General features: G+C 49.2%; 1 protein-coding gene across 3 annotated transcripts in view; it reads left to right on the forward strand.

Moving 5' to 3' along the window:
- The window catches only part of GNAO1 (G protein subunit alpha o1), a 199,857-nt gene that overhangs the window by 170,189 nt on the left and 3,902 nt on the right, over window positions 1-25,766 (forward strand). For 2 of the 3 annotated variants that reach the window (XM_066636982.1, XM_066636983.1), the window contains one exon: window positions 22,193-22,346. In XM_066636982.1, the coding sequence (XP_066493079.1) occupies window positions 22,193-22,346 (154 nt within the window). Of the gene's footprint in view, window positions 1-22,192; window positions 22,347-25,766 lie in introns of those variants that run through there. The other variant, XM_066636985.1, reaches the window with a different exon arrangement.

The following is a 25,766-nucleotide window of genomic DNA, read 5'->3' on the forward strand; positions in this document are numbered from 1 at the left end:
AGCCCATTGGGACTTACTTGCAGGTAAACGAGTATAGGATTGCAGCCCAAGTATTCTGGAATAACCTAAGGCAATGGTGTTCAAACCATGGAGCTTCTCGGCCACTTTGGTTGGGATCTTCAATGAGATTAGCAAGGCAGAGAACTGCTCTGAAAGACCTCTTGTCCGCCATCACCACTCTTCCCCTGTGCTGCTGCAAGAGAGATTCAGCTTCTGGGTGGCAGCAGTGGGTCCCGTGCCTCAGTAGACACTCTGCATCAACTGCCTGTACACGATGCTCCAGAATTGCAGGTGTTCCCAGGGCCTGCCCGCTGGTGAAGTGCCTCAAGTATCTCAGGTGAAGGAGTGACAGGTCGAGGGGAGCGCCTGGGGATTAAGCGAAGAGGAAGTGTGTGGATTGCAGAGTGGTGATCCTGGGGTGCAGGCACTAGGCCAGCCCATTCCACCCGTTTCCTCTTGCCCTCCAGGCCATGCCAAGCTTTTTGTGACACGGGAGCAAGCAGGAAAAGAGTGGAGGAGACAGCCACAGGAGTTGCAAGTGTGCACGTAGACAAAAAAGGGGGGCCATTTCAGACATAGTGGTGGATTGGACCAAACCTGGGGGTTCCCCAAGAGCCACGAAACAGGTCCGTGAAGGTCAAATGTGTGAAAGCCCCTGGCCAAATAGATTCGCATGACTGATACGTTTTTGCCTCAAGCCTGAAACAGGTTGAATCCCTGTAGCTTTGTAGCCATTTTCCCCCTATAACCCCTTCTGATTGTTACCTGATCAGTTGTTTTTTTCCTGAGGCAGTTCTTGGGGGTTCATTGGTAGTAACTCTTGTGTTCCAAACTGCATTGTAGGAATGGTGAAGTTTTGTGTGATGCATATATCCTTGTTGGATTAGAGTTGATGAGAAATCTCCATTCTGCAAAAAGAAAGTGTGTATCTGTGAAGATCATTCACACACTGTGTGCTTGATCAATCCCTAGTACATGGGCACCAATCCATGCAGGTGGTGGAAGAAGAGGAGCACATTCCTCTCTCTGCCTCACAGATCTCGCCTTCCTTGCGCCTACTGTTCAACCATGCAGAGGGATTGCTGCCTTTCTCCATGACTGTAATAGGCTTTAGTGGACTTGATTCATCATACCCAAATGCCATTGTTACGTGTGCCATAAACCAACAGTATTGTCTTAACAATCTACGTATTCTATAATGATGCCCCTTGTGGTCAACTTTCATGTGCCTGACCCTCTGGCAGTCTTATTGCTAGCTGTTCTGACAAGCTCCCTGGTCGGAGCTTTGTCTAGGGATCCTATGCCCACTTTAAGCTGATTAGTTCCCCCAGCTTAACCACTGATAGATCTAGCAGAAGAACTACTTGTGTCCAGCACCAGCAGGAAGGAGACCAGTAAGTGGCTTGCCTGTAGATCTGCAGGGTCCCTCCTGCCAGTTCTTAAGGCAGCCATCCTTCCAAGTATAGCAGCAGCACCTCAGCAGGCTGTTTGTGTAGTCCATTGGTTAATCCATTAGTCAGTGAGCCAGATAATCAGTCTGACAGTCCAGTACGTCCTTAGGCAGTCCGTTGGTTCATTAGCAGAGTCGTGGGTCAGTCCATAAGTCAATAGCCAGTAAGCCAGAAGTTCAGTCCAAAACGCAGAGCCGTAAGTCAGTCCATGAGTTAGCAGTCCAGTTAGCCACAAAGTCAGCCAGCAAGCCATTCCCTCCTCCACTACAACCCACAAGCCCTTCCTTGCTCAGGTGCTCCTTATATCACTAGGGACTTCATTGCCTTCAAGTGGCTGCAGCTGTGCAGCACACCCTCTGCTAAAAGCCCAGGCCTTCACCCTTAAAGGGGCTACTGCAGACACCACATCCCATCTCCTTGTGGATCTGCCGCAATTCCAGTACACCAGTTCATGAAAAATGTTCATAGGTTACACTTGCAAGCTTCATCTTACAAAAGACCACCAGTAATCACTGTGGGATCATTGAGGACAGATCTGTCAGTGGCAGTCCTGAGTCAGGATTGCTACACAGCCTGGCTGCCTGCAGGCTCAATAGAGTCTGCCTCTTGATACCAACTGCAAGGGAGCCATAGTGGAAGAGGGTCCGCTGTTTCTCTTCTGTTTGTGGACTTTGGGACATCAGGTGGGCTACTGTGCTAGTCTAGGTGAGCCTTTATCCTGATTCATTAGGGCTTCTCTTGCATTCTTATGAATCAGTCATGGATTCAGGGTATTTGGGCAGAAAATATTTTCAAGGTGTATGTTAGCAATGAACTGGAAGCCGTGAGAATGTAGCACGTTAGAGGCACACCTGAGAAGACGGGAGATGAGCGTATTTCTTTGGTTCCATGCAGGGTGTTGTCTCTTCACCAGAGGAATCATCTGCTTCTGAACTGAGCCCATAATGTGTGACGTGCAGCGTCCTGACCAGTTAGGAAGCAAAGGGGCAACTAGCCAGAAACAGACCTAGCATTAACACTCATTTTCTGTGGTTACTTGAGAGCTAAAAGCCTAAAATGTTAGTTCTTCTTTTATTGCCATATAGTGTTAACTACAAAATAGGGCAGAGGAGTGGCAATTTAGAAAATCAAGCAGAAAGAAGGTGTTGTGCGGCACTCCCTCAGTTGCTTTGCCAGGTACCACAGCTACCCGCATAGCTCATGGTTAGGCTCATGGGGGCTGATTTCGGAGTCTGGAGCCAGTGAGAGTCCATATGAAGGTGGAATGAGGTCCAGACATGAGGCAGATCAATACTTGATTGCAAGCAGGGACATGCCAAGATCATAAGAACAGCCCCACTGGATCAGGCCATAGGCCCATCTAGTCCAGCTTCCTGTATCTCACAGTGGCCCACCAAATACCCCAGGGAGCACACCAGATAACAAGAGACCTCATCCTGGTGCCCGCCCCTGCATCTGCAATTCTGACATAGCCCATTTCTAAAATCAGGAGGTTGCGCATACACATCATGGCTTGTAACCCGTAATGGATTTTTCCTCCAGAAACTTGTCCAATCCCCTTTTAAAGGTGTCCAGGCCAGACACCATCACCACATCCTGTGGCAAGGAGTTCCACAGACCAACCACATGCTGAATAAAGAAATATTTTCTTTTGTCTGTCCTGACTCTCCCAACACTCAATTTTAGTGGATGTCCCCTGGTTCTGGTGTTATGTGAGAGTGTAAAGAGCATCTCTCTATCCACTTTATCCTTCCCATGCATAATTTTGTATGTCTCAGTCATGTCCCCCGCAAGCATGTCTTTTCTAGGCTGAAGAGGCCCAAACACCATAGCCTTTCCTCATAAGGAAGGTGGCCCAGCCCAGTAATCATCTTAGTCGCTCTCTTTTGCACCTTTTCCATTTCCACTATGTCCTTTTTGAGATACGGCGACCAGAACTGGACACAATACTCCAGGTGTGGCCTCACCATAGATTTGTACAACGGCATTATAATATTAGCTGTTTTGTTCTCAATACCTTTTCTAAGCATAGAATTGGCCTTCTTTACTGCCGCCACACACTTTCATCGACTTGTCTACCACCACCCCAAGATCTCTCTCCTAATCTGTCACAGACAGCTCAGAACCCATTAGCCTATGTGTAAAGTTTTGATTTTTTGCCCCAATGTGCATGACTTTACGCTTACTTACATTGAAGCGCGTCTGCCATTTTGCTGCCCATTCTGCCAGTTTGGAGAGATTTCAGACAGTTTCTCTGTCCCCACTTATGTATCTACCTGCCAACTGAAGATAAAACTTCATGCATCAGATGACATGGAAAGTAGCCCACAAATTTTTGGTTAATCTTTAAGGTGTTGCAAAGGTGCTTGTTGTTGTTTGTCCCGCAGCACTTCACAGGGCTCCCCTGTCACTTGTTAGCAGCAGTTTTGAGTGCACTTTGCTAACGTAAGCATGTGTAACAGCAGGCAGTGCCCTGCATGTTGCCTTGATGTCATAAGAACATAAGAACAGCCCCACTGGATCAGGCCATAGGCCCATCTAGTCCAGCTTCCTGTACCTCACAGCGGCCCACCAAATGCCCCAGGGAGCACACCAGGTAACAAGAGACCTCATCCTGGTGCCCTCCCTTGCATCTGGCATTCTGACATAACATAAGAACCCATTTCTAAAATCAGGAGGTTGCGCATACACATCATGGCTTGTACCCCATAATGGATTTTTCCTCCAGAAACTTGTCCAATCCCCTTTTAAAGGCATCCAGGTCAGATGCCATCACCACATCCTGTGGCAAGGAGTTCCACAGACCAACCACACGCCGAGTAAAGAAATGTTTTCTTTTGTCTGTTCTAACTCTCCCAACACTCAATTTTAGTGGATGTCCCCTGGTTCTGGTGTTATGTGAGAGTGTAAAGAGCATCTCTCTATCCACTCTGTCCCTCCCCTGCATAATTTTGTATGTCTCAGTCATGTCCCCCCTCAGGCGTCTCTTTTCTAGGCTGAAGAGGCCCAAACGCCGTAGCCTTTCCTCATAAGGAAGGTGCCCCAGCCCAGCAATCATCTTAGTCGCTCTCTTTTGCACCTTTTCCATTTCCGCTATGTCTTTTTTGAGATGCGGCAACCAGAACTGGACACAATACTCCAGGTGTGGCCTTACCATCGATTTGTACAACGGCATTATAATACTAGCCGTTTTGTTCTCAATACCCTTCCTAATGATCCCAAGCATAGAATTGGCCTTCTTCACTGCCGCCACACATTGGGTCAACACTTTCATCGACCTGTCCACCACCACCCCAAGATCTCTCTCCTGATCTGTCACAGACAGCTCAGAACCCATCAGCCTATATCTAAAGTTTTGATTTTTTGCCCCAATGTGCATGACCTTACACTTACTGACATTGAAGCGCATCTGCCATTTTGCTGCCCATTCTGCCAGTCTGGAGAGATCCTTCTGGAGCTCCTCACAATCACTTCTGGTCTTCACCACTCGGAAAAGTTTGGTGTCATCTGCAAACTTGGCCACCACCACCTTGGCAAACTTCACTGCTCACCCCTGTCTCCAGGTCATTTATGAAGAGGTTGAAGAGCACCAGTCCCAGGACAGATCCTTGGGGCACACCGCTTTTCACCTCTCTCCATTGTGAAAATTGCCCATTGACACCCACTCTCTGCTTCCTGGCCTCCAACCAGTTCTCAATCCACGAGAGGACCTGTCCTCTAATTCCCTGACTGTGGAGTTTTTTCAGTAGCCTTTGGTGAGGGACCGTGTTGAACGCCTTCTGAAAGTCCAGATATATAATGTCCACGGGTTCTTCCGCATCCACATGCCTGTTGACCTTTTCAAAGAATTCTAAAAAGTTTGTGAGGCAAGACATACCCTTACAGAAGCCAGGCTGATTCTCCCTCAGCAAGGCCTGTTCATCTATGTGTTTTGAGATTCTATCTTTGATGAGGCATTCCACCACCTTACCCGGTATAGATGTTAGGCTGACTGGCCTATAGTTTCCTGAGTCCCCCCCCCCCTCTTTCCCTTTTTAAAAATAGGCATGACATTTGCTATCCTCCAATCTTCTGGCACCGTGGCCGTTTTGAGGGACAAGTTGCATATCTTAGTCAAGAGATCAGCAACTTCATTCTTCAATTCCTTAATAACTCTTGGGTGGATGCCATCAGGGCCCAGTGACTTATTGATCTTTAACTTATCAATTAGGTTAGAAACATCTTCTCTTTTAACCTCTATCTGACTTAATTCCTCAGTCAGGAGGGGCCGTTCGGGCAGCGGTATCTGCCTGAGGTCTTCAGAGTGGAGGTCTTCTGCCGTGAAGACAGATGCAAAGAATTCATTTAATTTCTCTGCCATCTCTAAGTCTCCTTTTATGAGGATTATTGGTCCCCCATGATTACAACCCTGTCCCTCCTTTTCACCTCTCTGATCTGTTTCCTCATTTCAAGGTCCCCTTCCGGTTTCTGGTCTGGAGGACGATATTACTCCCCCAGTATTACATCACTCCTCAGGCCTGGCAATTTAACCCACAGAGATTCTACAGTGGAGTCAGACCCACCTTCAATCTCTACTTTGCTGGATTCTATCCCTTCCTTAACATAAAGGGCCACCCCACCTCCAACACGCCCCTGCCTGTCCCTCCTGTAGAGTTTATAGCCCAGGATTGCAGTATCCCACTGATTCTCTGCATTCCACCAAGTTTCCATTATGCCCACTTTGTCAATGTTTTCCCTGGTACCAGACATTCCAGTTCTCCCATCTTTGCTCGGAGACTTCGGGCATTTGCATAAAAGCATTTGTACATGGAATGCCCCAGGATGGGCTGCTTATTCGCTCCTTTGTCTCCGCATCATCTCATTGTGCCAACCGTCTATCACATCCCATCAGGCTACCATTCCCAATTTCTTCTACTCTGCCTTTGTCTTGTTGTTCTCTAACCTCCCCATCCTCATCCCATAGAGATGAGGAGTCCCAAACCGGATGCCCCTCGGCTCCTGTCGGCCTTCCCCCAGGGATCAGTTTAAAAGCTGCTCTGCCACCTTTTTAATGTTATGCGCCAGCAGTCTGGTTCCATTCTGGTTCAAGTGGAGCCCGTCCCTCTTGTACAAGTCCCGCTTCTCCCAAAACGTTCCCTGGCGCCTAACGAATGTAAACCCCTCCTCCCTACACCACTGTCTCATCCACGCGTTGAGACCCCTGATCTCCGCCTGCCTAGCTGGCCCTGCGCGTGGAACAGGCAGCACTTCACTACCTTCGAGTAGACAGAGTGAACACTACCAGGAGTGGACAGACACGGGGTATGGAAACCAGCAAGACTGGGAATTCCACCACCTAGGAGCAGGTACCACCTTGTGGGAAGGCACAGACTGGAGAGGGCTGAGCATGGAAGGGCCTGTTTTCCTGGTTTTGTTTGCTTGCAGTGGCTACTGGGAGTTCTAGCAAGGCCAGAGCTGCCAAGAGGACCAGCTCTCATTCCAAGGGCAACTGTGGTACTGAAGCATAAGATCTGTGGGCGAGGCTGGTCTCAGGCAGCAGACTGATGGGCATGCCTGCTCCACCACTCCCACCACTTCTCCTCCCCTCTTCCCCGGGTTAGATGAGGAGGAAGGGAGCAGAGTGGAAGAGGAAGTGTGGAGCCCCTTCCAGTGTCTTGTCCTCCCCCAGGACTGAGAGGAGGAATGGCAGGGGCTGTGACCAGCCTGCCTCCAGGCAAGGGGCTGGCATTTGCTGTGTCACTCAGGCATTGGGGTGGGGGTGTTAGCTTGGCTTGTCTGTGGCTATTCCCAAGCACGTTGTTGTTGTTGTTGTTGTTATACTGCTTGTCAACAAAAAGTTCACAAAACAGTTTACAGAGAAAAATCAAGTGACGAATGGCAGACACGATCTTGTGCCTGCCTGTTGTATCAAGAGGTTTTTATTGCAACTAGCAGTGGCAGGCTGAGGAAACGAAACAATTCCAAGACCTTTGGTGGAGGTTGCATCGAACCCCAAATGCCTATCAATATGTAGCATACTGTGCTGACATCTGTAGAGGGTCAGCTGGCCTGGGGGTGCCTGAGCCCTTTCCAAAGCATTTGGGAGGGAGCATCCCTATTGCCCTAAGACCCCTCAACAGCTGGAGCTGCCATGTGCTCTTGACCACTTTTCATCTACGCTTGCAGAAACTTAACTGATTTTTGGTCACTCAGAAGGTAACACGTGACATAAAGGACTAAAGCGGACTTGTTTTTAGTTGGGTAAATCTCAGCTTGATCAAAGGCTTGTATGAATTGAAACGGTGGGGTGAGGAGGGGGCACTAACCCTGCCCAATGCCACGGGTCCCCCAGGCACTGTCAGCTGTCACATGACAAGGGAAAGCCGCTCCCATTGGTGCAGCATGTCAGGAGTGATCCAGATTGGGACCATGATCATCCAGTAGAATTAAGGCCCTCCCCACACCACCACCACTGGGGGCCCTGATCCAGCTGCTGCTAACTCAATTAAAAATAAACCTGTTAGCCAGAATAATAGGTGTCACATCACATGTAAGTTTGACCCTAAGTTGAACTAGAAAGAAAGAAAGAAAGAAAGAAAGAAAGAAAGAAAGAAAGAAAGAAAGAAAGAAAGAAAGAAAGAAAGATCTCTGTGGTCTCAGCAAGGCAGGTGCAGGATTAGTATGGTGAGGGGGAGTGTGAAGGTGAGAAAATAAGTGGAAGTCAGAGAGGAGAGGAAGCCCCAGCCTCAAGTCTAGGGATTAAGGAAGTGGGCATTAGAGCAAGGCAAATGTGACCTAAAGATAATTAGAATGTGAACTTTCTAGAAGGCAAATTCGGAAATGGGGATTTTGAGATGCAAACTGCTCCTTTGGTTTTACAACACTGGCTGGAGACTCAGGATCCAGATCAAATACAACAAATTGATCACTGAATTTGAGCAAGGCCACGTTTAATTGCACCCACATGTGAACATTAAAAGTCCTACTCTGTATGGGATTTAGACATTGGGATTTGTACTTAAACAAAACGAATGCATCAGATCTCAAGGGACATCTCAGATTTCTATCTGCCATTGAGGGCTTAGCATCAGTGGGGTTGTGAAGAAGGGCTTGAAAGGAAATGAGAGCCATGCTGTTTCATCATGCAGTAGGACTGAGTTCTGAGACACTTTCACTGAGTTTCTTGTTAGTTGTGTGTGTGGTGACGTTCTGGGTGAACACATTGTGGTCCCCTGGCTGACCACAGATGAGACTGGCCTCTCCAAGTGCCTGATTAGCAGAGGTGACAGTGATGCTCCAGCCAGGTGGCCCACCGGCTCTCTTGCTGATCCTGCCTGAGGAGCTGCCTTTCGGTACCCCTTTTTTCTACAAGTGACGGCAGTAGCTTGCATTGCTGTTGCCCCTCTGCCTCAACCCCCTCCACAGCACTTCCGTGACAAAGCATAGGAAGCAGAAGTGAGGTGTTTAGAGTGGTGGCAGCCCAAAATGTCTCCCAGGAGATGCTCTTAACAGAGCTTTTCAAACTGGCGGGTCACGACCCACCAGTTTGTGTAAAGGGGTGGTGAACCTTTAAGGGGCAAGGGCAGCAGCGCAATCCCCAGGATTGAGTCGCTAAGAGGGAAAAGGGGGGGTGCTTTCATTTACTTCCACTACTGTAGGCTCCAGGAGGTGCAGGGAGCCCTGCACAGCCTTCTGCAGGGCTCCCTGATGCTTGGAACATTGCAGAATAAGTGAGCACAAAGCATTTCCTCTTCGCTTTGTGCTCACTCATTTCACAACATTCCAAGCATGGGGGGGGGGGCTGCAGAGGGCTGCATGGGACTCCCCACACCTCCTGGAGCCTCCAGCAGCCCTAGAATAGTGAAAGTAAGCGAAAGCATTGCTGCGCCCTCCTTAGCAATGCAGTCCTGGGGATCGTATTGCTGCCCTCACCTCTCCCCGCAAAGACTTATTAAGGGAGTAAATCTCCCTAAAAGTTTGAGAACCCCTGCTGGAGAAGATCTTCCCGCTCTGTCTTTTCCTCTTCTGCTACCGGGCTTTGTCAGAGAGAGCTCTGCAGGCAGAGAGCGTTCTCTGGCCAGAGTGACTGGATGCCACTTGTGCTTGGAGAAAAAAAGGGCAGGGGACACGTGCTGCACTTGGGGAAGTGGTGACAATTCATCTCAGACGGGGGGAACTCGACCTGGTATTTCTGGTAGACCTAAGACTCAATTCTGAAAAGCAAAAGGATATTGGATGAAAATAAACCCTTGGGCAATGTTTTGGGTGAGGTTTCTGAAATGTGGCATCAGGATTCAAAATCACCTGTTTGGGGCATTTCCTGATTTGGTTGAATGTGGATAAACGACATCTGGTGCCACCTGGACTCAGTGATTGCAAGTCACTGTGGAGTGTTTTCTGCAGAATGCGGGTTAACTGAATATTTGCACACCCAGATAATATTTGGAAGGGGCTTTGGAAGCCAATTCAGATCTGGCAGTTCCCCGAGCTCTGGTGTGGACGTGACACACGTTGATGACGTCTGACAGCAGAATCCTCAGTGCTGGCTCTTCCACGCAGAGGCCCCTGCACCCGCCTCGAGTGCCGCCAAGCACATCTGTGACTGCTTGGGAGCCGGCAGCGCTGGTGGGAAGGCCTGCACCAGCAGAAACAGAAAATCCCTGCGTCTGCAAGGGCATTGCTGGGGAATAGAAGCTTTGCGAACTGCTTGTTTTCCCAGCTATCCTGCTTGGAAAATGCCGTATCTTCCAGCAGGAGTGAATTAAGATATGAGGATTAAATGCAACGAATGCAAAGCAAATCTGCATTTATTGCACAGAACTACTGTAGACACTTGCCTACAGGGCGAGAAATTTTTGCCAAGAAATCAAGCTTAGATCATCACCTCACCTGATCTCTGAGGTTCAAGCAACTCTTGATCATTAGAAGAAATGCAGAGATCTTTAGAGGGCTGTTAATTTCTATGGTTACCTCCCTGAGAAATTCCAGCCCAAGTTAACCTTTTATTCTGCTCCTGAAAAAGGGCTCAAGGCTTCCAGTGAAATCAAGCAACAGTTATTCCATCTTGCAAATGCTGCTGCAGCCTCACTCTGCCTTGCAAATGCTCGCATTGGGCAGAGGTCTGTTTTTTCAACACCAGGATGTCATCCTTTCCGTTTGAAACAAAGTCCCAGGCTACAGGTCAGTGCACCATTACCTACAAATAACATCCATGGAAAGCAGTGGGTCTACTTCTGAGTAAAAAGGGTTGCAACTATATGCAACTGCACTTGCTCATCTCTCTGCTGTGAATTGCACAGTCCCAGTTATGTGTTGCAAGTTGTATGTTATATGTAGAGCAACTGGCTTAACACACCAGGCACCTTAAAGGTGGATTTGATTCATGGATCTCCTGCAGTGGTTCCCAACCTTTTTCACTTGCATATCCCTTGGCAGCCTATTCCCATAAATTGTACCCTTCATATTAGCTAATGTTTGTAATTAATAATACAAGTCATCATCTCCTCTCTATGAAAACCCAGACTTCATGTATTCATCACAGTATTTTCTCTTTTTATCTGTTTGAAGAACAGAAGACTCTGCCTTTGCACTGTTTTGCACCAGAAGTGTCCTGAACAATTCTGGGTGATTGATCACTTTCCATATTATGTTTTAGCTTTTTTACTGCGCTAGTTTTCAATCAATGGTTCATACATGAATTGATGACCAAAAACTAGCTATTGGTGGGGCTTTCACAGCCATCTAGCTACCTCCCTTCCTGCCTTGCTGGCCCTGCAAGGCATTCTGGAGCACTTCCTGCATTCTGCCATTATTCCATTCTTTTTCAAGTTCCCCTAAAGGTACTATTGAGTGCCCCTTGGGAACCCCAGATTGGGAACCACTGTTTTACTGGTATGTTGTTTACAGTGCACTTACTCTGATAGTGTTTGCAAACAGGTGGTGAAGACCAGAATTTAAAAAGAAAAAAAAGGTATCTTTATGGTCTTCTACTATGTTTTCAATAAATTCGAGACTGTACAGTTCTTGGGTACCAATTACTGGTAGGTTATTTTTCAGGATCTGGCCTCGGGTAAAACCAGACAAAACTATAGTCAGACACCCCCTTAAGTTTAACCCCCGACTTATCCGAGGGTGATGGAAAATTCCGTGATTTGGGGCTCAAAACCTGCCCTCTGTGAGATTGACTTATAGGCAAGTGCCTGCTGTGGTTTGTGTAGGGGAATCCTAAAAGGGCGTAAAGGAGGAAAAGGGAGGCATGTTACAGGCTGGAGCAAGTATGGGAAATAGAAGTTGATAGTTCTGGGGACAAGGAGAAAGGTTGAGATGAGTATTCAGCGGGCGTCAGAGTTAAAGGCAGGGTTCCCAGACTGTGTATCACAACACGCTGGGACATCGCAAGGCCCCCTGCAGGGTGTGGTGGCCACTTGCCAGCTGGCTGCAAAACAACAGCGTGAGACTGCCAAGGGCTCGCTTAGCCGGCCAAGCTCTTGGGCGCAGTTTTCGTGCTCTGGAAAGGCCTGCCAGCCGGCCCTGAGCCTCTTCCTGTCCTTGGCAGTGTTGCATCCAGGTCTCTGACCCCAGGAGCAACTGGCAATGAACTCCTCACCAGTCGCTTCCAGAAGCCTTGGCAGCACAAGGGGCCTTGTGGGCCCTGGAAAACTGGGAAGTGCTGCTAATGGAGTTCTGATCCAGGCATTCTCCAGTTCTGACCTCCCCTCTGCCATAGGCTCGTTCCTTCTCTGTCAGTCCCCCATTGTTAGCATCATTCACCTTCAAGGTCATCTAGTCCAACCTCTTGCTCAGTGCAGGCAGTTACCTCAGCAGCCCTGGCAGGTGGCCATCCAGTATTTGCTTGAGAACCTCCAGTGGGGGAGAGCTCACAAGCCAGATGGTTCCAGCTCCAGACAGCTCTTACAGCAGTGGTTCCCAACCTTTAGAAGCCCACAGACCACTGAGGCAAACATTGGAATTGTCATGGACCACATGCAACCCCTTCCATTCCCATTCATTGGCATCCTTCAGTCTCGAAAGGATCGCGCTCTGAATGGTGGTTCTGGCACAGCGTCTAGTGTGGCTGAAAAGACCAATTCGGGAGTGACAATCCCTTCCACATTGGGAGCAAATGTAGTCTGTCCCTGGTGTGTCTCCTGGCTGTGGGCCTTCCTTCTTTGCCTCTTTGCCTCAGTCTGTTGGCCAAGTGTCTCTTCAGACTGGGAAAGGCCATGCTGCACAGCCTGCCTCCAAGTGGGCCGCTCAGAGGCCAGGGTTTCCCACCTGTTGAGGTCCATTCCTAAGGTCAGTGTTATTCAAACTGTGAGGCGTGGCTCTTTAGGGAGGCGCCAGGAACTCAAAGGGGAGGTGCAGGATGTCCTCTCCCAGCAATTCAGTCACACCCCTGGGCAGAATACAAGCCCATCATCTGCGCTTTTTTTTTAAAGCAGAAGAAACAGGAGTTGCTCCTAGAGGAACTGCAAGAGTGGCTGCTGCCGCCCCGCCCTCTTCTCCCTCCTCTTCCAGGCTGCCACCTTCTGTGTTTCCAAAGCTTGCTCAGCTTGCAGTCCTTAACCCTCGCTGATCCTTGTCTGGTTGGTTCTTAGTTCCCAGCCTGGGATCGATTCTCATCAAAGTGAAATCTCTCTTTCCAACCCCTCCCTCTTCCACTCCCCCCTTTTGATCTTCAGACCTTCCCGCTTTCCTCCCCCTCCCCAAATAAAACGCTTCCTATTTGACCAGTCACCAGGGGTCTTAAAGTTGTTTCCATGCAGTTGGCAAAGGGGGGGGGAGAGAGAGAGAGAGAGAAGCACACACTTTACTTGGCCAGGAGCAGAAAAAGGGGACTGTTTTTAAAGTGACTGATTAATTTTGTAGTTTGACTGAAGAGGAAAGGCTGTATTTTTAAAGTGATGAATCTTGCTATTTGAAGGGAATACTTATCAGCCATTGATGAAGTGATTGCCAGCCCAATCCTATCCACACTTACCTGGGAGTAAGCCCCATTGACTCTAATGGAACTTACTTCTGAGTAGACATGCATATTCTTGAACTGTGCATCTCCTAGTATAGGAGACAAATCAGCTTCCTGACGAAACCCTTATCAGCTCTGATAGATTTTCATGGTCTATTTTTGTTTTCCCCACCAGCTGCTGGAAAAATTTAATTTCATTAAATTAATAAAGGGTTCAATCCTATCCAAGGAGAATGGAGAAATGACTAGTTGGATTGGGGTCCACAGGGGTGCGTGTGCGTAATGTTGGTCAAACTGGTTGTTCACAAAATTCATTTGATAAAACAATTCTGTTGGTATGCTTGCAAAGTTAAAAAAAAATGAGTCTTCCTGGACCAGACAAAATCTACCTACTCCAGCATCCTGTCTCCAACAGTGATCAGCAGCTGATCATTTATAAAGCATGTATATTGCTGTGTATTAATAATGTATTTTTAGGATCTACATTTAATTAATGATATGATTAATATAATTAATATTAATATAGTTAATATATTTAATATTATATTATAATAAATATAATATTATAATATTATATTTAATATAGTTAATATTTCTGGCCACTTCCTGTTTAATGACATCACTTCCAGCCCTCAGGAACATGATGGGGAGTCATGGCCAACAGCCACGGGGGTCAAGGGAGCCACCGGCCGGAAAAGTTTGAGTGCCACTGCCTAAGGCCTTCAGATCCCTCTTGCAGATGTCCTTGTTTCGCAGCTGTGGTCTACCTGTAGGGCGCTTTCCCTGCACGAGTTGGGATCCTTTGGGATCCGGCCATCATCCATTCTCACGACATGACCGAGCCAACGCAGGCGTCTCTGTTTCAGCAGTGCACACATGCTAGGGATTCCAGCTCATTCCAGGACTGTATTGTTAGAACTTTGTCCTGCTAGGTGATACCAAAGATGCGTCAGAGGCAGCACATGTGGAAAGCTTTCTGTTTCCTCTCCTACACCAGAAAATGCAATTCACTTTGGTGCCCCGTGAGAGAGCATTTGGCAAGGCACTGGAAATGCCAGCTGTGGGGAGAGGGGGCATTCTCCGCCCCCTCTGGTGGTTCATGGGGAAGCATCTTGTCGGGTGACCACTCCTCCACAGACTACCAGAAAGGGTGGAGAATGGACCCTCCCATAGCTGGCACTTCAGTAAGAACTGGAGCACCTGAGAGGGCACAAAACGTACTACGTACAGCCATAGCTGACACTTCACGGGTCTATGGGGGGTATTCACTTGCTGAGACCCTGGTGATCAAAGGTGATAAGTTTTTTTTTTTTTTCCTGAGACCTCACAGGCCACTTCTTGGGGTCTCACGGACCACCTGTGGCCCCGGGCCACGGGTTGGGCACCATTGTCTTACACTTGAGAAATTTCTTAGCGGATTACTAAGAATATGAATTATGAGCGATTCCTGACAATGCTCTTTCAAGATACGGGCCCCTTTTCGTCTTACTGATTTAAGGAGTTGAAGAGCAGTTCATAGGTTGTATTTCTAACAACCTTTACAAAGGCACTAGTGGAGACTCCTAATTCATTCCTGTTTTGCAAGAAGCAATGTATTGTTCATCCTTGTTGTACCAGGCCACAGCTGAATGCCAGGGGCATTTCCGTGTTCTTGCAATTGTGCCAAAACATCAACCCAGACTCCTCATTTTATAATCACCAGACTCCAGCACAGATAAGTTCATTCCACTGTTTTTATTTTTGCCTCCCCCTCCCCCCCCCGGGCTGGCCTTAGGGCAATTTGGCCAATTCAGGCCCTGCCCTTTGGAGGGGCCCTGGGCTGCCTCCATTGCCCCGGCATGGAGTCGTCTGTGCAGTGAGCAGGTTGCTGTGCTGGCCTTCCCGCCACTCCTGCATTCGCTTGGCCCTGCATCCTGTCTCCCCAGAAGCAGCTGGTGGTGCTGTCATCGTGTCACCACCAACTGTTTTTCAGGTGCCGCACGTTGTGTACGGCACCATTGGCGCCAGGGATTGCCACAGCTGCAGTCACCATGGCTGGGTGGTGAGTGTGACGGAGGGGGGGACCCTGCGCAAGTGCACTGTGTTGGCCCCCCCCACTCCTGGGGCCGCCCCCACCAACTGGCAGACCTTTTGCATGCTTTATTCAACATAGTAATTAATCAACATTCATCATCAAATTAATCCCCCAAAACAGTGTCATGTTCAGAAAGGGCCGGTGAGCTCCTTTCAGCCATGAAATATCCTGTGATTCCCATGTAAATATTATAATGGGATTTCCATCTCAGGGCCGGTGCAGCCATGCCACTGGGGCATGTGCTGCATCTTATGGTGGGGAGACAGTCACAGAGGTCTCCTCGAGGTATGGGAACATTTGTTTCCTTACCTCCGGGCTGCAGTGTGGCTCCACAGGTGCTGGAAAGTTGGTTAGGATTGGGCCCTTAGTTCCTATATAAGGGAACACATGTTAAAATTCTGCACTCAGTCCATGCAAAGTCTGTGCCAAGAAATCTAGATACTGCAAATTTGATTTTTTTCTTATTTTTTTCATAATGGTATATTTTAAAAGTTTTTTTGCATAATTCTCATCTTACCAGAATTAAGGGGAGGGGCAACAACACTGGGCCTGCACCCACCACCACTGAAAATCATGTTTAGCTCAATTTCTGGCTTCTGCGTGTTCTACCGGGGTGCAGTTGCGGACCTCCCGTTTTGTCTGATGGGGCAGAGGCCCTGGGTGCCAGCCTGTAGGACCCCACAGACGCCTCCCTGAGGCTCCTGATGGGGTCAGAAACTGTGCTTCCAGTTTCCCAGAAGAACAGTTTATAGCGCTGGGGAGGCCTCGGGGAGTTTCCCCAACCCAGGCTGGGGTTGCGCAAGGCTCTGTGGGCCTCAGGTGAGAGGGGAGGGCGGATTTCTGTGCAGGAGGGCCCATCGCAGAGCTTTGCCCAGGGCACGGGGCTCGGGAGGTCTGCCACTGCAGGGATTGCCTGCATACACACACTTTCAAGCGTATCTCAGCAGTCCTGGCAGTCAGGACTGAATTTTTTCTGATCTTAGGAAGCTGAATTCTGTGCCTGCTTTCTGTCCTTTTTCTGTGTTCTGGCAGAATTGCAACTTTCTGTGTCAGCTCCATATTCACAGATAGCAGTTCTGTCAATACTGTGCAAATTCTGAACTGTTAGTTACTCCTAGAGTACTAATGTCGCAATAATTCAGCAATTACAAAGACAGCCCACCCACAAGGCACATGGAGACGGTCACCGTAGATCAGGCAGTAGGTTAGCAGGAGATGCTACCGCCTACATCTGCCTCGGTCACCTCTTCAACCAGTACTGCTGCCACTCCAGCTTTTGATGGATCTGAAAAGGAAGAGGGCAGTGGGAGAGAGGAGAGCTGTGATCTCGTGTCGGAGATGTTCTAGCAGACAAGCAGCACAATCCTGTGCGTGTCTCGTCAGAAGTCAGTCCCGTTTAGCTCCATGGGACTTAGTTCTAGGGCTGAGCCTTTACTTCCTCTCCTCTGCTTCCAGTTTCCACTCCAATTCCCTTTTGCCAAATTCAAGGACAGTGGAAGTAGCAGTGACCGTGGCAAAGGAGAAGGAAAAGGATGCAGAAGATGACCAAGCTTCTTCTCTTGCTGGCACACCTTTGGGAAAGGGGCACTGACATTTGGCACCCCATCTAAGATTCTGGCAGATCTTGCATCAGTCCTGAACATGGAAGAATCCATTAAGATTAATCATACCTTATGAAGCAAGTGTGTTTGCCAAGCATATTCTTTCCTTACACTATCTAGTGAGAAAATAAATTGCCCAGCAGTTCAGTCCTCGCCCATAGTGGGCTGAGGCCTGCTCACGAGTGTGGCTCCGTTTCAGTTTTCATCGGGCTCAATACATGTTTCTTGTCAGCTTGAAGGGTGGACGTCCTTCGCGAGTGTTTTTCGGTGCCTGCATTCATCAGATCTCCTACTCATGAGTAAACACGTGTGTGGCTGCGTTTCACTTTTTATCGGGCTCTACACTTTGCTAGTCAGGTCGCGACCCAGTTTGGGAAACACTGGACTAGAGGCCACCTCTGTCTGCCCTTCCACACTTCAGGCCGTGGGAGTTGGAGGAACAGCAACAGAGGCAGCCTCTGTTGTACCCATAGATAAAGGGGGATAATTTCACACATGGCCTGTGGCACTTTGTCAACCCTAAGCAGCATAGGCCGAGGGGTGTCTGTGCAGCTTCTCATTGGTTTAGTGCTGTTACAGTATGTGCCCCATACAGCAAGGCAATTTGGTGGCTGGAAAAGGCAGGCCTACCAGACTGCAGATGTGTGTGCCAAATGTAAGCATACCTGTCAGACAAGGGGGCAAGGACCAATCAGGGCAAAGTGCTGAGTCATTGCACAGAACAAGGAGAGATGGGGAAAGCTGATGCAATCCCCGCCCAGGATGATGCAATGACATTCCTCAGTGATGAGGTCATGGCGCCCCCCATTGGCTGACAGGAGTATAAATGTCCAACCAGCACACTCCACTGTGCGGGTTGTAGGAGTGAGTTGCTGCTTGAATCTCTGCTGGCCAGAGATTTGCTGACCACTTGGACTGTTTGCTGGACTGCCTCTGACTGCCGATTTCTAGAACTGCCTTCTACTTGTCAATACTGCCTGTAAATAGCCTCTGGTGCTGGGACTTCCCTGGGCCTTGCCTCCTTTTTCTGGCGTTCTCCCCTGTGCTCTGAGCACCACACGCTGCAGCTGCCGGTTTGCACTTCTGCTATCTCTGTGTTTTGCCCATGATCTCCAACAAGTACATCAATAGTGATGCACATCCCCATCCACAAAAAATGATGTGCTGACCACTTTTATGTGGTCCAGAACCTAAAGAGTATTGCAATATGAATGTGTACTGAGATGTGCATATGGAGCCACAGTCTGGGTGTGCACAAGCCAGTTTGGCACACAGATCTCCTTTGTTGAATGAGGGTGTTCACCCAGCCTGCGTGCCTGAACTTCCCTCAGGCTGGGTCCTGACGTCCCCACCATCTTGAAGCCTGACGTGGCGCTGGAGCAGCCCCTCCAGGACTCCTTGAGCTTTCAAACTCAAAGCCCCCTCCAGGAGCTTTCAAACTCCTCCCAAAGCAGCTGCTTTTGTCTGAATGGGTTTCCTCGAAAAGCAAAGAAACTGTTTTTCTATCAGGAACACTTTTGCCCTTGGATCTCTTCCCTTTCCGGCAGAATTGGGTTGCAGCCCACAGAACCAGCCAGAATCCTACAACGCAGCCTTTTGCTTGAAATGTTAATTGAAAATAGTATTTGCTCCTCCGTTTTTCTCCTCCTGAGTCTCATCCAAAGGATGGGCCCTTTGAATTAGGATTAAACCCAGTGGCCCTGATCCAGCTCTCCACAGATTCAGCCTTGTCAGAGAATCAGTAATTGCACCAGTGAGGCGTTTAGTGGGAAGGAAGGAGCCAGTGGCGTTGGGTGGCTATCGGTTCATCTGTGCTGGCCTGCCTGTGAGTACCAAGCCACTTGGCCTTGGCAGCTGGCTCAGGGGACACACTGCAAACAGAGCACCCAGTCCCACGGGTGGCTCCAGCCAGGGGCTTGCCCTCAGAAGCCTGCTTCTCACATGGCAGTGACCCTCATGAGACGGAGCAGCTCTGTCTCCTAGTCATCGTTGCCAGCCACGCTCACTCTCTCTCCTCACTGGCTTCCCAGCCTTTCTGCCGCCTCTTTTTCCCCATTAACTGCACACACGACGGGGCACTGAAGCTTCCTCACTTGTGCCAGTTAGTTGCGTGTTCAATTGATCTCTAATAACTGTCCTTCTGTATGGAGTGTGAATGTCTGGCCTTAGTTTACTAGCTATTTTAATTCTGATTGTAATAATTTATTGGCTGTCAGTAATATATTTATTAGTTACCAACTGTTAATAAAGTGCCGGCTTTTTTCAAGCACGTGAAACATTTCATTGTCCTCCTCTTCCAGGGCACCTTCCAGAAATTATTAACAAGCTTGGCGGAGTCCTCCTTGTTTGTCTGCATGTAAACCCTAAAGCAGTGGTAGCCACACAGGCATGATGGGCTTCCATCCTTTTATGGTCAGCGTGACTCCCCTGCTGGGTAGAAAAAGAAAACCACATCGAATCAGCAGTAAACCTGCCTGGATTCAGCATGTGCCTGCTTTGTTTTCATTACATTTATACCCCACCTTTGCAAAAACTTTTCCGCTGGTGGTGCTTCGTAGTGTGGCATCTGGCACTTGATACCACTGACACTGTCCTGTTGAGCACTGCTCCGCCCTGCCTGCCTGCCCGCCCTCCACTGGAAGTGGAGATGGTTGGGGTGCAGCAGTGTGCCAGAGGCAAGGCAGAACTGAGCAGCAGCCCAGCCCTCCAGAAAAGGCATGGGCTGAGGAAGGAGGTGGCAGCGAGTGGCAAAGCCTCTCTTGCTGCAGGGACAGCCACGGGACACCCTCTGCAAACACCTGCCAGTGGGGACGTGTTTGCAAAAGAGGCAAGTTGGCAAGGCCTGCAAGAGCCAGGCTCCTGCAGGACTAGGAGTTGCATTTGGGGCCAGTCCAGTTGGGGGGGAGGGTCCCAGCCTTCATGAAATTGCTGGCCATTGAGGCAGAAATGGAATTGTCGTGGACCAGAGGCAACTGCACTCCCCTGTGCACAAAAAACCCCTATTAAATTGGTAATAATTAGACAAGGTTTATTGGGTTCAACCAACATGACTGCTCCTCACCTGGACGAGCCCACCATTCTGCCCCCTCAGGCCTAGGTCAGGAGTGGTGGGGGAGCCTGGCTCCCTGTGCCCCACTTCCATTCACGCCTCCCCCTTCTTGCTCCCCCCCTTTATCCTGGGGGAGAGTCATTGCTCTGGCTTGCCCACCCTCTGCCCACTTACCACCACTCCCTGTCCTTGCCTCCCATGGGCTGAGGTGCCCACCTCCCTCTCACAGGACTCCTTTTCTATTGGTCAAGAGAGCCTTCCATTTATTCCCTCTCCTGCAGGCTCTGCCTGCTTTCCCGACCTGCCTGTGGCCAGCATCCTTTCCCCCATAGAGCAGGTAAAAGGAGCACAGAAGGGAAAGGTTGTGAAAGCACTTCTTAAGATTATCAGCCAATCTCTGTGTGTGCGCAAGAGAGAGAGAGAGACTTCACAGACTTCTTTTCAGGTTCCCATGGACCAGATGGGCTGTGGATGAACAAGTTACAGGGACCGGAATGGCAAGGCTGTTCAAACTAATTCATCCAAGCCAACACTCACCTGGGTTTCTTAGAAGGGTGAAGGAGTCCCATTTACCGCATACCTAGATAACCACTTGCTACTGGGTGGGGTAGGAGTTAGCTAATGGCCACAGAGATCATCCACTGATCCATCTGGCTAACCTATTCCTGCCATGCTTTCCTGCACTACAGCTTGACCCCTTTAACTGGCTCTGAGCTGGTACCTGGACCATCTTTGGGCTCAATCCTATCCAACTTTCCAGCACTGGTGCAACCACAATGCAGCCCCGAGATAACGGAACAAACATTTCCTTACCTTGAGGAGGCCTCCGTACCACAGGAGCAGTGCATGCCTCATTGGCATGGCTACACCAGCACTGGAAAATTGGATCGGATCAGGCCCTTATTTCTTTAGTCCTTATTTAACCTGCTTCATCTCATCAAAGACAAAAGTCACAGCAGGAAATGACATTACAAAACAAGAGCAATAGAAAAACAGTGGGAGCATCAAAGCACCAAAAACAGAAAAACATTCCATCAGTTCCAACAGGAAGATAACTTTTAAAAAGCTGCTGCAATGGCACAGAATTATCACAATTGTTCTCACTTTGGAGAGGCAAGGACCATAAATGGCACATTTGTTACAAGTCAGTTTTGACTAGTGGAAGAACCTTGTAGCAGGTCCGAGGGAGAGGAAAGCAACCTGGTTCAAATGTTTCTTCTGCTGACAACTGTGCGATGCAAACTTCACTTGAGTGATTTGGATTGCCCACTTTGGGCACATATGAGCTGATGTTGAGAAGCTTGGTACTGAACCTTTGACATACATCTCATAAAAATATGGGGGCACTGAAGGAGAAAACAAAGCAGAGGTCTGGAGAACTGAGCAGAAGGGAGGAATTACGGAGGCAGAGAAGCCTCATATGGACTTAAAATAATCAAGTAAACTTTGGGTGATGTGTCTCCAGATTTCAAGAGACTTGTGTGCTCCACTTAGCACTGGAGACAGATCCAGACAACTGTTGGCCATTTCAGAGGAAAGTAACCATTGCTTCTTTGTCCCATGATCTTTTGGTGCAATGGATTTTGCCCAACATCTCCTGACCAACATTGGGAGACTAGTCCACATTGTAGACCTAGACTATTTTCTTCCCCTTATCATTTTATTTTGTTTTGCTTTGCATTGCATAACACCCAGTCTGGAAAGAATGCTGCTGGTGAACTCAAAAACTTGTTCATGACTTTATGACCTTATAAACACCTTGTACCACTGTTGCTTTCAGATACTAAAAAAACTCCTAACTCTTTTCAGGAAAGTCTTGTCCGAGTTCTGTGCCAGGTGAGAGGGCTGCTCAGTGTGATGGAGACATAACTGCCTGTGTTCTTGCCTTCACTCTCATGATCTGTAACTGCTCTGAGTTTGCAAACGTGGCTCCTTAACCCTCTCTTGAGTGCTGGTTTGGTAACAGTTCTCTTTCCTTAAGCCTAACTTTGCTGTTTCTCTTTCTCTCTCCCTCCCTCCTTCATTCTTTGTTTGTCTCTTCCTTTTCCTTTTCTGACATGTGCCCTACCATAGAACCGTATGCATGAATCTCTAATGCTGTTCGACTCCATCTGTAACAACAAATTCTTCATTGATACCTCCATCATTCTCTTCCTCAACAAGAAAGACCTGTTCGGTGAGAAGATCAAGAAATCTCCTCTGACCATCTGCTTCCCTGAATACACAGGTATGTGATGGCTCCGCCTTGATTGCTCAAGGATCCAAAGGCAAGGCAGCCTAAGACCAGTGGACATGGCAGAGATGAGAGTGTGGCAGGTGTATGCCGAGGCCCAAGACTGTGGTTCAGCATCAGGCTCCCAGATCTTGAATCCAGCACTGCTTCAGAGGTATAACCCCCAGAGAACAGAAGACGTGCTGGCCAACTGCCTACCATCATCTGCCCCAACCAAAATCCCTATCTTCTGTGGTGTCAGAGAATGTTCAGAATTGGAGCCACTGGGAAGGAAGGAAGGAAGGAGGGTCAGTCAGAAACAAACTATCTAATGCAGCTTTTGATGGATTGTCCAGTTGCAAAAAACAAACAGTTCTGTATTTACAAAATGCATAGATCCAGGGAAAAGGCTTTGACCTTTTCATATCTGCTGTAGAGTTTTCAGACATGCAAATGGATTGGTGGATCCACCCCCAGGAACCTGTCCCTCCACACCCCGATTGCTCCTCTCTCAATTTCTTTTTGAACTGATTGATATTCACAGTTGTTGGATGGTGTGTGAGCTTATGAAACTGTCCTGCAGGGGACCCACACCCTCTAGCCCGATGTGGTCTCGCAGTAGGCAAGCTCCCACCTCAGCTTGGAATTGGGAAAAATGACAATAAAGCTCATTTTCATCCAAGGCCAATGATGAAACTTAGCCCTGTGACATTGCCACATGTGCAATAGGTGCTGAATGCCTCTCCAACCCCGTGCCCCATGAACCCTGCTTCTCCACTTTCCCAGACCATTTTCCTGGAGGCAACAGAGGGACAGTTTTCACTTAAGTCTCTTGCCTTGTCACCTTGGGTGCTGTGGCGGCCAGCTTCCCAAGAGCTAAAGACCCTGGGAAATGTGGTTGCAAACAGCAGCCACTGTACAGGAGCTGCTGGAAGGAACAGGGTTGTGGCCCTAATGTTTGCTTCCCAACCACAGCCCCTGCGCCCCGAAAATGCACCCTCCACTTCGCCACCTGCAAATAGAGTAGTGAAGCAGGAGAAGGGGACAATTTCATCTCACCCTTCGTGTTATTCACTCCAACTAGCAGTGATTCTGTGGGATGCAGGATAGATCAGGGTTTCTCAAACTTTGAGGGAGCTTTACTCCCCCAGTAAGTTCTTGCGTGGGAGGGGCCAGGGCAGCAATGCGATCCCCAGGATTGCGTCACTAAGGGGGGGCGCTTGTGCCTTACTTTGCACGATGCTAGCAGGCTGCAGGAGGTGCAAGGAGCCCTGCGAAGCCCTGCACAGTGCTCCCTGAAGTTTGGAACGGTAGCTAAAGGCGGGCACTAAGCACCTCCGGCAAAACAGAAGTGCTTTGCGCCCGCTTCTTTTGCAGGTTCCAAGCGTCGGGGAGCAATTCGCAGGGCTCCCTGCACCTCCTGCAGCCTGCTGCAGCCCAGCATCATGCAAAGTAAGGCACAAGCGCCCCCCCTTAGTGACGCAATCCTGGGGATCGCATCGCTGCCTCCCTCCCCTTCCCCCGCTCCTTAAAGGGCCAGGGGAAGTGATACATGGACTGGTGGGTCGTGACCCACCCGTTTGAGAACCACTGGGATAGAGGGTTTCTCTAAGCCTGCTACTTGAGATCTAAGTGCAGATACTTGGGACTAGGCCTGAAACCGTAGCATGTATGCAGAACCCATGTTGTAGCCTTTCCTTGTAGAATGGTAGAACATTTGGGGGCTTTTCTTTTAGAAAAAATGCAGTGCAAGGGCCAAACAGATATGGCACTGTGGAAAAAGGGGAGAAATAGAAGTCTTCTTCCTCTCTCATAATACTAGAACTCGGGGTAAACTGAAGACCCAGTGTCACATGACACTGTGACATCACTGCCCACGGTGCTGAGACAGTGAGTTGCGCCTCTGCTCAGAGTAGGTGGTGCTGGGGAAGGACAGCCTGTAGCTTCCTCGTCTGCTCTCTGTGATGAATGGGCCTCCTCTGGCTTTCCTCTGGGGAAACCAAACCTTAAAGGGAGAGAGCACCAAGGACACAAGTCACGCTGTTCTGCCAGATTCCCAGTCCAAACTCCGCCTGGAGAATTATGCCCACCTTAAGCTAATTAGCTCCTCTTCTCTCCCCCAAAACGACCCTAGTTCTGCCTTGCAGCACTGCTGGACCCCACCACCAGGGCAGCTCGCCTGTTTAACCTGCAGAGGTCCTCCTTCCTCTTGCCAGCAGCTCCTCCCACCACTATAGCAGCACTTTGGTCCTCAGCAGGCCCGGCAGCCAAACACCAGCCTCAGGGTCTGCAGTTTCTGCTCCAGCAGCCTCCAGAGTCCATTCACCAATCAGTTCCAATAGCCTTTTCTCCAGTCCTCAGGCTTTCCTCCCCCTGCCCACCCCACACTCCCCCTTCATCAGGTGCTTTGATGCCTGAGGGCCCCATTGCCTTCCAGTGGCTGCAGCTGTGCAGCACGCTCTGCTGGATGCCCAGGCCTGACCCTTAAAGGGGCCACTGCTGACACCACAGCCTGTCTCCTCCATTACAGTTGCCTCCTGCAGCAGGGGACTTCAGGACTACCTGAATGTGTCCCCAGCGTCCTGTGGACTCATGACCAGTCTGGTTTTTTTCTTTGGATGAGGGAGGGCAGGAAGAGGAGCCCAAGGGGGGTTTTGGCTTAGGACTGGCTGGAGAAGCCGGGGGGGGAGGAGTGGGGCAGCAGGGCGGGCAGTTCGTAGTGATCGTGCTTTCTAATCGCATGGCTGCTGGGAGCTCTGCTGTTACTTGTGGGGAGGAAGCCCCATTGAATGATCCAGCTGCAGTGGGACTACTTCTGAGTAGAGCTGCCAAGGATTTGGCTGTCCTGGTAAGCCTTGCAGCTGCTGTGTGTGAACTGCCTCTCTCTCTTGCCACTTCTAAACCCACTCGCATGCAGCATGTTCCACCCTGTTTAAAGATGGGATGGAGCAGCAGGCAAGTGGTTAAAGAGAACTCACACACGTGTGTGCACACACCAGCAGCAGCCCTTTCCCCCCAGCTGACTTTTTAAAGGGAATGACTCATGACTAGACTTGAGTCAGGCCGCACTGGATTTGCCCAGCCATCCTTCTTTCTCACACTGTATCATTTATGCTCCAGATTAATTGCAGGAGATGTGGTGAGGCCAAATCCCTGTATCGAGAGAAAGGAAAGACTCCAGTCTGTTCACTGTCTCTACACCAAGCACACATCTGAGAAACCTTTGCATTTTTATCAGCATCGCACATGCACTGTATACACGTGCATCATTAGCGGTGTGTCACTGGTCTGTGGAATTCACTGCTGCAAGGTGTGATGATGGTGGCAAACTAGCCCCTGTAGCTTCAAAGGAGTATTGGAAAAATTCAAGCCCAGAAAGGTACCCTGGTCATGACGGCCATGCACAGCCCCACCTGCCTCTGAAGACCAGTTGCT

The sequence above is a fragment of the Tiliqua scincoides genome, chromosome 9, assembly GCF_035046505.1.
Source record: "Tiliqua scincoides isolate rTilSci1 chromosome 9, rTilSci1.hap2, whole genome shotgun sequence".
In the NCBI taxonomy this organism is placed as follows: domain Eukaryota; kingdom Metazoa; phylum Chordata; class Lepidosauria; order Squamata; family Scincidae; genus Tiliqua; species Tiliqua scincoides.